The sequence below is a fragment of the Alosa sapidissima genome, chromosome 10 (genome assembly GCF_018492685.1).
Source record: "Alosa sapidissima isolate fAloSap1 chromosome 10, fAloSap1.pri, whole genome shotgun sequence".
NCBI classification, from domain to species: Eukaryota; Metazoa; Chordata; class Actinopteri; order Clupeiformes; family Clupeidae; genus Alosa; species Alosa sapidissima.
Genome location: NC_055966.1, coordinates 1242178 through 1256021, shown reverse-complemented (window position 1 = coordinate 1256021; position 13844 = coordinate 1242178). Strand labels below are relative to the sequence as shown.

General features: G+C 38.2%; 1 protein-coding gene across 2 annotated transcripts in view; it reads right to left on the bottom strand.

The window, feature by feature from the left end:
- The window catches only part of lsr (lipolysis stimulated lipoprotein receptor), a 77166-nt gene that overhangs the window by 33487 nt on the left and 29835 nt on the right, over positions 1–13844 (bottom strand). For both annotated transcript variants that reach the window (XM_042107515.1, XM_042107516.1), the window contains one exon: positions 10329–10376. In XM_042107515.1, the coding sequence (XP_041963449.1) occupies positions 10329–10376 (48 nt within the window). The remainder of the gene's footprint in view (positions 1–10328; positions 10377–13844) is intronic.

Genomic DNA, 13844 nt, shown 5'->3' with positions numbered 1-13844 from the left:
CAACCAATCCCTTAACTGGGCTAAAAGGCATACTACAGCCCTTGAATTTGATAACTAGCAACTGAGAAACTTAAGGTAAAGTAACGTGAAACTGGTAACGTTGTAGTCTAGGTTTTATGCTGCCTTCATTCACAACGTCATTCTATGGTTCACCTCTAATGTTTTCGATGTTGGCTACATTTAGGCTACGTGGTTATAAGTCATTCGCACCAGTGCGCCTACGTTTTTTTTTCTCTCACACGCCATCATTTTTAGAGAGTGAAATGGGCACACTGTAGAGCCCAGCATGTGTCAATTTTGCATCATCTGATCGGCTCTTCTGATCGGCTTTTAGAGAGTGCTCCGATCAAACTATTTTGAGTGAATATTTTGATCGACCGTAGCATCCCTATTAGTCTATATGTTCTTACTCAGAAAAATGAACATATCTACATGTTTCGGGGTGAGGTGTGTGGCTCGGTTTACTGTCAGTTCGGCTGCTAAAAATACTCGCTCACGGTCAGACGGGACGGAGTTTGCAGGTAGGCCTACACATACAATACCCTCCAGAATTGACTAAAAACCGGTATGAAACATAATCTGTTGAAGATTTATTGTAATCTCACATGAAAACAATGAGAACATATCCAACCATGAAGGGAAACAAATTTATTTTGAGAAAAAGGAAAATGTCTATAAAAATAAATATTTTTAACAAAACACGTCGCTCACAATTATTGGCACACCTGCTTGTAATACCTTCTTAAACCTTCCTTTGCCAATAAAACAGCTTGTAATATTCTCCTATGACACCCGATAAAGTTGGAGAATACAAAGCAAGAGATTTAAGACTACTCCGTCTTTACAAAATCTCCCAAGATCGTCCAGATTTCTAGGTCCACACTTGTGCATTCTCCTCTTTGACTCAACCTTCTGTTTTTCTATGGAGTTTAGATCAGGGGACTGAGATGGCAATGGACAGAGCTTGATTTTGTGTTCATATTTGTTTTGATCTGGACGTTTGTTTTGGTTTATTGACTTGATGAATGCTCCAATCATGACCCACTTTTAGTGTCTTGGTAGAGATTGACAGATTTCCTTTGAAAATGTTCAGGTTTTTCTTGGGGTTCATAATACCATGCACCTTAATTAGGTTCCCAAGGCATTTGGGCATATATTACATTACACAACACATTTTAGCCAAGCGACTTACAACATGGCAAACAGTTTAAAGCTTTTTAAATAAATTCTCTCAAAAGGTAGAATACAATAACAGGGTATCTGCACATTTTTAAGTGCAAATTTAAAGACATTTAAGACCTTTTTAAGACATCTAAATGGAAAAATTAAGACTATACCACGGCAAAAAAGATACATACAGCAACTTAAAACTGTTTTATGCAATAGTTTTTTTCTACTAATTTTAACACCCACCCCATTTTGGATGTCTACAGAAATTACCAAATATATTTTGGCAAAAGAAAAATAATTGTGTGTGAATTACCTTCACAGCTATAAATACCCAACTATAGGGTCTGGGCCGCTTGCTTTTGAAGCTGGATGTACATATCTGGTTGTGCTACTGGCTGGAGTAGCCTAGGCTACTTGCCAAACGTGTACGGGTCAATGACGTGACGTCTAGATTTTCTGTCCAACAACATTTTTTAAGTTTATAAAAGGTTTGAATGCCTGAAGACACACCATATGGGAGCACTAATTTTTCTCTTATGTGAAGTATCAAAATATCATGTGGTGCGACTGTCCGACCATGACTGCTGTTTGGGAAACTTCTTTAAAATTACACGGAATCTATTCAAATGTGCTTTCTGCCATATCTATAGCATTTTTTCAAAAGTGTTTTGTAGCTCTGTAGAAAATTACACAGCATTTTTTTCCATCCTATTATATAAACAAACTTTGTCAACTTAATCAAATATCATCAAACTTTGTCAACTTAATCAAATATCATCTGGTGCAACCACCAAGAAAGTGCCATTTTGAGACTTTTATTATTCAAATTAAGTTGCATTCATAAACTAGTTTGCCAGGCACCCATTGGGGCAGCAAACAAGTTTGTAATGATCTCTTGTTTGTATTATCTATTTGGAAAAACATAGTTTAAATAACAGCTGGCAAGAAGTTGCCAAATTTGGACGTCATGTGGTATGACCTCAACAATACAATGAATATTAATTTATTTGTTCAAATTTATTTTTTGATTAGAAATGAAATAGTGACCTTTTAGAGGAATTAAGTTTGTTATGAGTAGGTAGTAAATTTTGTGCCTGTAAATTTGATCAAGTTGAAAATGTCATGTGGTGCGACCAAACATCATGTGGTGCGACAATTACAAAATGCTTTTTTGTGTGGTTTTACATTTAATTTAGGATTTATAGGTCTATGCAATTTATTTTAGTGTTATATGGAATACATTTTTATACATTCAGAGTACATTTTCAAAGATTTTAGAAAAAAACGTTTACATTTACTCTTGGTACATGTACAATTGATAAATGTAATAAATTGATAAATGTATAAGTGTACATTTGATAAATGTACATTAATTAATCATTTATCCCTCCCACTGTGTTCTGTTCAGCAAGAAAGATATATTTCACTTATCATCAACATCATAAAAATAGGCTATCACTATGTATGTGGCGGTGAGGGGCGTAAACACTGTAATATAGGATTTTATTACCATTATTTTTGTTTCACATTATTTTATTGTTTATATTTGTTATATTATTAGTGATGATTGGGCAACATCATCAAATTTGTTTAATCATCTTTTTTTGTTTAAGTTTGCTCTGAAAACTTCCCCATTTCATTTCTGTATCTCTCTCTCTCTCTCTCACTCTCTCACACAGACACACAATCTCTCTCTCTCTCTCACACATACACACAGACACACACAGGGCCGGAGTGGGGCCACTTTTCAGCCCAGGAGTTTCAGGCCCAAGACCGTCCCACTTTTTTAGTGGCAGTGGAAATTTGATAAATAAGGCAACATTTCAGCTCTTACTATCCTGTATAGTTTTTATTATAGGCTACCAATATTCCACTATTCCACAAGGAAAGGTTGATAAGTTAACAAAAACAGGAAAGAAGAAATAAAGCATTTGAAATGTATCCCACAATTCCACTAAGAGGCATATTGAACTACTGTATTGTTTACATGTTTTTTCTGCATGGGTCAGCTATCATGTTGTTGTTTGGTGATTTTCTCCTTTACTACACCCACTTCTGAGCAAACAAGGTATAAAGGTTGATCTGTCATAGCCTACTGTTCTTTCTTACACAAAATAACTTTAAATCATATGGTTAACTCTATTAACCTTTCTACTTGTCCCTGTAGTCATAGTGCTAGCTAATTTTGGGCTCATCATTTTTAGCTGGGGACTGCTGATCTGCTGCTTAGAGGCTACTTGTTTTCGGCCTAGGCTACTGCATGCACAGATCAAGCTTGAGTTTTGTTATCAATATTTGCATAATATTTGCAAAGTCTATGAATCGGCATATTGGATGATACAAAAAGGTTAATATTTTAATTAATTTAATATGTTGCTTGCGAATAGGTTGACAACGTTACAAGCCCAATAATTACGCCGCTATAATCATGGCTATCTGTCTTTACCAGTTGCCATTACATGTATGTCTGTCTTCTTCAAAAAAAAAAAAACTGGAAGCTTGGCATATTTGGCAGCATTTTCCTCCAATACTTTTCGTCTTTTTACCTGGCCTTTTCAGTCCCTCATGGCCTCTTTCTACCATCCATCCTCCCTGACGCTTATCACTACGGTAGGGCCGGCCCGGCTGGTATCTGAGAAAGCTTTTTAGGAAAGACGGGCTATATGGACCCAACCAATTAACTCTTCTTGGGAGGGGAGAACAACCCATGCAGAGGCTGCGGTGTTAGGGATAGAATGCGAACGTGTGTAGCCAGTTTTAAGAGAAGATAGATTAACGTGGCAAATGTCAATATTTTCCCCTCGACTGGCCCAGAAGTGAAGCGGCCCACCGGGAATTCTCCCGATTACCCACTCCGGGCCTGGACACACATTCACTCTCTCTATCTATATCTGTTAAACACTAGGCCTATTACTCTCTTCATCGCTGTATCTATCACAATATATCTATCACGCTAACTATCCCACTAACACACTATCAATCACAGATCACCATCCATCACACAATCATGCTATCTATCACACTATCAATCTATTACACTACCTATCTATCATACTATCTATCTATATCCATCATCTAGCCTCCTCATCTAGTTAGCCTAACTTCTATGTCTCACTCTTTTACTCAAAAAAGCTTTCATTCTGCCAGTTAGTCTGTCTGTCTGTCTGTCTGTCTTTTAATTTCTTTATCTTTTATTATCTCTTCCTTTCCATCCAACCATGCACCTTTAGTCTATCTTAATACCTTCTCCTGCCCCATCTCTTAAAATCATCTGCTAAATCCCATTCACTTTACGTCCTGAATTTCTTCTGTTTATCCCCTCGATCACTCACCGCTTTAACCTCCTTTTCTCCCTTAAGCTGTCTACACTTATTTGTTTCTTTTTATGTGTGTTTGTTTTCATCACCTACTATATTTCAAATGCCCTCACAAAGCTTATCTTTTTATACCTTTACCAATATATGGACATGTTCAACATCATTAGCAACTTAAAAATCTTTTACTTTGTGTAAAACTTTTATTTTTTATTTAATTGTTTTTTTTGCTTTGCAAGCACTATATTACCCTCATGAAATGAAAATATAACAGTTTATTGATCTATCTACATATATTTTTAATAATAATTAATAATTTTTAACAATATGAGATCTTTCAGTCATTTGGTGCGACCACTCATCATGTGGTGCAACCAATAATAGCAATAACTGTGTTAAATTCAAAATGAAAAATACAATTTCTGTGGTTATTAATCAGTCATATAGTATGTTTAAGTCAATGCTATTTTTCAGATTTTTCCATCAGTTTTATCAAACTTACAGGGAAAATAAGGGTTCTAAATATATTTTAAGGTGACAATGACAGTATAGAACAAAAATATCAGTCCAATATTCACAAAAAGTAAAGAAATGTAAATACTTTGTTTCTAAACAGTTCATATTATTAAGAACTTGTAAACAAACTTTTAAGCATGTTAAGGAAATAAATTTAATTTTAAGATAATCTATGGTCACACCACATGACATTTTTTAAGGCCGCAACCAATTCATTCTCATTAAAAAAAACACTAAAATCACATTACTTGAAATTTTAATATGGATTTTCATATACCCAACATTCTTAATGTTTGAACAATTGTAACAGAAATTCTTATTTTTAGAATTTTAAATTTGTCCTGTTGAAAAACCTTATCCGTCATTGACCCGTACTGGACTGGATTCCCTTCAATATTTTTTCATAGACTAAGCTATTTTAATATTTTAATAGGCCTACTTTATATAATTTAGGCTACTATGAGCATCTATTGTCCCATATGCAGCACAGCAAATCAAAGTTAATCCACTACTTTACATTTTGCACACCAGTTGTATTTAAACCAACCAAAGCTTGACTGAAACATTGTAAAACCATTGACTTGTTTAAAAAAAATGTATGGGAAAAGTGAAACCACCCCATTAATGGCAAGCAAGCTGCAGACAGATATTACAAGTAGGCTATTATAACTTAGACAGGGGTCATTCCACGTCAATTCAACCAGGGCCCACGCACTTAGGTCTCAAAAAATTCTGAAAAAATTACCAGGTGTACCTATGTACCTATGGGCAGCCGTGGCCTACTGGTTAGCACTTCGGACCTGTAACTGGAGGGTTGCCGGTTTGAACCCCGACCAGTAGGCACGGCTGAAGTGCCCTTGAGTAAAGCACCCAACCCCTCACTGCTCCCCGAGCGCCGCTGTTGATGCAGGCAGCTCACTTTTACACTGTAAAAGCCCCGGCCCGCACTTTGAAAAACCACTGACTTACACAAATGCGTTTAAAAAAATACACGAAATCGGTTGGAGACATTTCACATTCGCAGGCGATCCCATAGCCTACACAAATTTAATACCTCCTTTTCGATAATTCAAGACATTCCAGACAAAATCCGACTTTTTTAGGCCTTAAAAACCAAAAGTTGTATTTAAGACTTTTTAAGGATCTGCGGGACCCTGAATAAGAAACAGTGCATCAGTGAGTGCTGTTTTTAGACAGTCAAGTGTCAGTTCTAGTCAGGTGGTAAAGTAGGGGTCGACCAATTATCGGCCGGGCCGACTATTAGGGCCGATATTTAGCATTTTAATAATAATCGGTATCGGTTATTTTTTTCAACGATGAGCCGATATAGAAATGGATAAAGAATGAAACGCGCTACTTTGTCTGTAAAGCGTCTCTCACTCCCTGCATTTGCTACTCTGTGGTCAAGAGCATTGTCCCGCCCACTACACCGTCTGATTGGTTAGTTAGCACGAATGCAGCCAATCAGGATAGAAGACTGAACACAGAGAAAGTTTAGGATTCTCACTGAGGCAGACGGGGCTTTTTCTAAGGTAAGGAAGGTAGGCTACCTTACATTGCTGAAGTTGCAATGAATTATCTACACTGAAGTTACAAAAACACCACTATGTAAGCTATTGCCTCTTTGATCCGGATCAATAAGTAAAGCACCCACTTCCTTCATTTAGCGAATTCCTGATTGATGCACGTTAGTGATATCAGAGAATGTACAAACTCGGGTGCTGCGCGTCGGGAGTTCTTTGCCTCCGCCTCGTCCATTAATTGTGAATAACGGGACACCTAGGCGGACGTTATCCCTTAGGCCTACATAGTAGACAAGTCCTAAATTATGCGATAGCTAACATCAAAAAGTCTAGTTGCTGCTTTTTGAAACGGACTGTCAGAAAAGACTAGGCTACATGCAGTGAAAGCTTATAGGCTACATTTTTAAGTTATGTGTTTTAAATCATTTATAACATTTAGAACAAATAAATATTAATAATTATAACAGAATATTAGACTATTACCGGTATTTATTATTATAAATATGTTTTTTGTTATTCATCTTTTTATCCTGTTCATCAAATGAATTAATATTGACACACTCTCTTTCTTCCTACATAGGCTTAATCTAGACCTATTTCTCTCTGATATTATGGTTTGTACATCTTGAGCAAACAACTGTCTTTAGAACACCATCTTTGCAACCTGACATTCTAATCATAGATACAGACAGTCTTGTATACATTGTAATCATAGAAACAGGCATGACAGTTACAGTTAGGATTTCTTAAGATAAGATAGGAGGTCTGAGATAAGATAGGACACAGCCATGAGTTTAGAAACTGCGTTTGTAATAGGAAGATAGGATTTTTCCTATTTTTGAAACTTAAGTTAAGATAGGACAAGCAGTTAGGATATTTTTCTGTAATGAGGCCCCTGAAGTAAATATTGTCCTGAGCTGGCTATTAATGTGCCTTTTAGGCTCACAAAAGTGTAGTTTATAGCCTACATATGGACACAGATTGCATGCTTAAATAGCCTAAGAACTATTTTAAAACTGTTTTGTTAAACTATGCCATCACGCATGCACCTCTTCCTCTCCTTCTCTCGTGCACTCACACACACGATGGCAAAGCATCCTCTTTGTGACAGATCCCTAAACAAGCACATAGCCCATTGTGTAGGCCTAGTCTATGAAAATAATTGCTATCACTCAGTTCTTGGATTAACATCATACACAGGATTTACACCTGTGATGCAAGTTGATAGACAATTGTGTATCAAAAGAAGAAAAGTTTGCATAAATGCTTTTGAATTAATTTTTTGCAGTATATCACCTTTACTATCTACCCCCACCCTTTTTGACTACTGACATATCGGTTTTACATCGGTTATCGGCCTCCTGTTTTGGTAATAATTGATATCGGTATCGGCCCTGAAAAAAACATATCGGTCGATCCTTAGGTGGTAAGTGCTAGAATTAGTCAGGTCATAAATGTAAGTAGTGCTACGAGGAGATATTCTCTGGAAAGATGGGCCTTCAGAAGTTTTTTGAAGATGGAGAGGAATGTCCCTGCTCTTGTAGGAGCTGGTAGCGCATTCCACCATTGAGGAACAACAACAAAAAAGTTTGGATTGGCCTAAGCGTACCGGTGGCAGAGCTAGACGTCATTCATCTGAGGAGAGAAACAGTCGGGAGGTAGCATATGCCTGTATGAGGGCATTCAAGTAGGTGGGAGCAGAACCGGAGACTACTTTGTCATCAGGGGTCATCAGGTGGAAAGGACAGATAGAGCTGTGTGTCGTCTGCATAGTATTGGTATGAGAAACCCTGTGAACGGATAATCTGTCTCAAAGAGGTGGTGTATATAGCAAAGAGAAGGAGGCCTAGCACTGAGCCCTGGGGGGCCCCTGTGGTGAGATAGTGAGGTGTGGACAGCTGTCCAAGTCATGATACTTTAAACGAGTGTCCTGTGAGGTAGGATTAAAATCAGGAGAGAGCAGAGCCGGAGATTCCCATGTTTGAGCGTATAGAGAGAAGGATGGGGTGATTAACCGTGTCAAAGGCAGCCGATAAGTCAAGCAGAATGAGTACTGATGGCCGTGCGGTTGCCCTGGCTTCCTTTAAGTGGCCGCTCTTGAACCCAGATTGATTTGGATCCAGAAGGTTGTTCTGTGAAAGGAATCCAGTGACCTGTTTGGAGACTGCTCGTTCGATACCTTTGGATAGGAAAGGTAGAAGTGAGACAGGACGGTAGTTCTCCACTTGAGCAGGGTTGAGAGAAGTTTTCTTAAGTGACAGTGTTAACCGGGCCATTTTGAATGCTGTTGGACACGTGCCAGAGGTTAGCGAAGCATTGATCACATGTGTGATAGCTGGTGTGATGGTCGGGCTAAATGGACTGAAGTAAGCTTGTAGGTATAGGGTCCAACGAGCATGTGGTAGGACGGCTACATGTTAGGAGTCTAGATACCTCAATCTCAGACCCGAATGCCAGCAACCGCCAGAGGTTGTAGGAGCACAATATCTGAGGAATAAAAACAGCCCCACAATATCACAGCGCCTCCACCATAATTCTCATTAGGCATAGGGTTCTTTTCAGAATAGTCATTCTTCTATGTACGCCAAACACTAGTGTTTCTAGTCAAAGAGCGCAATTTTCATTTCATCTGACTGTAGACCACACTTCCAGACAAAGTCAATGTACCATTCAGTAACTCCTGCCGTTTACATTGGTAATTAAATGACTGGACAGGCTTTTACCTGGCATGCCCTCTATTAGCAGTAAGGTCACTTTTGAAGATTTTTGGGGGGACTTGGTGATACCAAGATGATACATTTTTCTGTAGCTCAACAGTGGTTCTTATGAAATTTTTGGCCTATCTTACCTTCCTCCATACTGTAGTTTTTACTTACAAATGTCAACACACTTTCTCTTTTTATTTAAATTTAGTGTATTCTCTTTCCAATGTTGACTAGAGGATTTAGCCTGTGTCACTTTATTTTCATACCTTGGTGAAAAAGAAAGTCATGAACTACTTTTAAAAGTTCAGACACTCTGTGATTAACTTAAATAAGTTGAAATTAGATTGGAAAATGCTTCTGATATGTTTTGTTTTACATTTTCCTTTTTCTCAGAATACATTTCCTTCCCTTCAAGGGTGGATATTTCCTCATTGTTTTCATACATTACAATAAATCGGCAAAGATTATTTTTTATACCTGTTTTTAGTCAACTTTACCAAAGGTGCCAATAATTCCGGAGAGTACTATATAGCCTACACTTATAGATAGCGCTGTGCCAATTTAGCAAACATTGGGAATATTGTTGCGTTGATCCAGTGCTTCTGCTGGCCATTTTGGTGCCCTAAGGCCTATAATTTACAGACCATTACTGTGTGTTTTCAAACATTAATTTCTGAAGAAATGCTGTTTGACTACCTGTTTGACAACCGGTCAAACGTTTGGGGTCACTTAGAAATTTCCATTCCACTCCATTATAGACAATACCAGCTGAGATCAGTTGCATTGTTTTTTTTAATCAGGGCAGCAGTTTTTTCAGATTACATTATGTGCTTACATAATTGCAAAAGGGTTCCCCAATGCTTTCTCAGTTAGCCTTTTAAAATGATATCAGATTAGTAAACAGAATGTGCCTTTGGAACATTGGATGAATGGTTGCTGATAATGGGCAATATAGATATTGCATTAAAGATCAGCCATTTCTTTCTACAACAGTCAAGAATATTTTTTATACCCGTTTTAGTCAACTTTACCAAAAGTAATTATATAATATAAATAAATAACTAAATAAGTAATTCTGGATAGTAATGTAGGTTACTTACTTTGGCCATCACGATCCTGCAGCAGAGGTACTTGAGAATCCTGCCCAACTGAAGAGAGAAGAAATAATAATAATAATAATAATAATAATAATAATAATAATAATAATAATAATAATACAGTGAGTTGCCTAGACCACACTAATGGTAATGAGAGGGAGAAAATACAGGGCATTATTTATTACAATGCTATGCAATCTTTTTAAAATCAGTTAGCTTGAAATTATGTGACAATTTAGAGTTCAATTTTTTATCTGTCACTAGCCCAGACAGCGGTCCCAATGTGCTTTAAAACAAACTCCATTGTGCTGGTGCTAAAACACTCCACTGCAACAAGCCCCCAGTGGCAAAACACTCCACTTGCACTCACCCCCCCCATCATCATGACGTGCTTCGAGAGGCTGGTCTTGGCCAACCTCAAGATCTGCTTAGCACCCTCACTGGACCCCTTCCAATTTGCCCATCAGGGGGTCGTTTCTAGAAAGCATCGTTTGCTAACTTGCGTCGCAACCTTGGTAGTTCGCTCCATCGTTCTTGGATTTGGTGTTTCTAGAAGGGGTAGTTCGAACTCTCAATTGCAAACAAGGACGCAAAGTTTGGTCGTTTGAACTACTGCCCCTAGGCAGTTGCACTTGTGTCGTTCCTTGGTAGTTCCTGTTGGTGTCCGGAGCGCCTAACCAAAAATCACAACCACCTAACCAAAATTTGCGAAGTGGATGTTTATCTCGTGACTCAATGATTGATCTATCCTGTAGCTTAATTTTGATTAAGACACTGACTCCCCTACTTGGCTCATTCTTGCTATTTATGTTAATTCAAGTATTGCCTTGCTTTTAGTATTATAATCTTCACAGGCCCTGCATCAGCAGTGACAAATGGTGTAGTGGCTAAAGCAGATGACTTGTTATCCCAACGTTGTAGGTTCGATTTTCTGATGTGAGATTGTCCTCTTGCTTCTCGCAGGTGAACTAGTGTGACGCATAGATTCAATTGTTTTTGACTGATGTATTGTACCTATGGTCTCTCGATGTAGAGTAACTATATACATAACTATGTATGGTCAAAACCTATTGTTGTGTCTCGTAGGCCTACTCTTACTCAGAGATGAAAAGAAGAGAGAGGATGCGAACTCCGGCCGAGCGCGCAATGCGCCGACGCGCTGCCGTTAAGCCACGAGACAGTTGATAAACTATGGGATACCCAGACATTTGTCCAGGCTATATATTTTTTCCAACATAGATATTTAACACAAATAATGACTCATATTGGTCTGCTTAAGTTAACTGTTTTATATGCTTGCAATAGGTTTATGTTTTGGCTGATGGCAATGACAATGCCAGCATTAATCACTCGGTTTAGATTAGAAAAATGTCGACATGGGCCGTGACAGAACATTTCTAGGGGGTGGGGTATTACGTGTTTCCACGGTTTCCACCAATGATATGTATCGCTGCATCATCAACAACGTTGTTGGAACTACGGTGTCCGAACGTCGGAGGTAGCGAATTGCGACACAGGTACGATGCTTTCTGGAAACAGGTGTAACAATGTCGTTGTTTGGTCGCAAGTTGCGTCGTACCATGGTGGTTGAGCAACGTCGTTGCCAACTTTTCTAGAAACGGCCCACAGAACAGGAGCACGGAGGATGCCATCTCTACGGTACTTCCAAAAATCCCCTCTATCTGTTAAGTGGAATTGTTCTTAACGGTCCCCAAATGACATAAATAACTAGATGTACCGCATAGCGGTACAAAATATGACCGCCGCTCAGTCCTGTACATCCATTCCGCGAAAATAAAATCACACTTCAATTTGTCTCCATATTTTACTCCATCCCCCACTCTTGAAACTTTTGTGTATGCTTGTTTGGCATGCCTGAGTGTGTGTGTGCGGCTGCACAGAAAGTAGCCTACTGGTGCTGAAAAGGTGAATAGATTGTAGAATAGCCAAAGAAGATGTAGCATTGTTATAAAACCTTTAAAATCTCTAAACAATCACAAGTAGGGCAGTTCATCACAGTTCATCCATTGCAACTGGATTGATGAAAGGTCACTTACACCTGTAGGCTACATTGTATTTGGGAAAAGCAAAAGGTATCAGCATAATGTTATTTTTTTTATTTATTTTTTTATGTATTTATAAACAAAAACATCTCTGTCAGTTCCATGCCGTTTTCAACAGCTATCAAAAACAAAGGTCATTTTTGGATGGATGGATTTTTTGTGAATGTTTCTTCTTCTACATAAGATTTTAGTCATCTTTAGTTCATGTAATACTTTATTGTCAATGCACAAATTAAGTAACAGTAGTCTGAAACGTCATTGTTAATGCACAAATTAAGTAACAGTAGTCTGAAACGAAGTGCTGTTTTACATCTAACCAGTGGTGCAAATAACTGACATGTCCAAATGGGCCTTGATGAAATGCGTCGCTAGACTGTTCATACACATTTTAACGGGCCAAAGTTGAAGAGCTTTTGTCCGTTATTGTTCGTGCAAATATAGACTGATTCATGTTCCCTTGCATTGTGTAACTGAGGTCCATGGCTAGTCTGGCTTTCATCAGACCAAGCTCAATCTTTTAAGAAATCAAAAAATAAATAGCGGGCAGATCAGGCTGGGTTCACCCAGCCTAGTCCATAGGCACCCGATATTGTTTAATTTTCAGATTGAGATATACACGCTCTGGCTATTCTAAATGCAAAAATGCATTAGGGAGTTATGACAAAACTGTAACTAACAAACTAGATCCTAATAGAAAGCTGTTAGCTTCCCTAAGCTACAGGTAGGATTATAAGGTAGGCCTATTTACAACATAAATTGTCAATAGGCTATATGTGGCGACACAAATAAAATCTCCTTTGGAAACCAATGGCTTACGACTTACAGTATCAAGCGGACTTAAACTGCCATATCGTGGCGAAAAGTTGTAATAACATTCACGCAGCTCCATGAGTCAAGGAAAGCGCGAATGAAGTAGCCACTTCTAAATGGGACCCACTACACAGTAGCTTAAGGTGTGTTGCTGAAAGCAGCCATAATGAAATGAAGGTGTCATTGTTTGGATACTTCACACACACGTGCTTTTTAATTTCACAGACTACAACTACCAAGCTGTAATCAAAGCACATCGATTCCCCTCTCACACCCTGCACGCACTTAAAACAAAATAAACAGGCGTCTCAGTCTCACGCATGTATAGGCAAAACTGTATCAGACCGGTGTAACGTTGGTAAATCTTCCATTGCACAGAATGATTTTGTAGCACGTGCAATAAATGACAGTCGAAAGATACAAACAGTGCTGCTATCAATTTGCTTGGTATAACCGCATTTATAGTTTTCTACAAATGCAATCAATCAAATGGGCCTCCATCACTCAACCCACACTAACGGTAACATTACCTAGGTCCTTATTGATATTACAAGATTAACGTACCTGCAGTAAAAACCAAGCATGTCCGATAAACATCCTCAGATTTATTTCGGCTTCAAGAAGAAATGGGAATTACACTTCATGT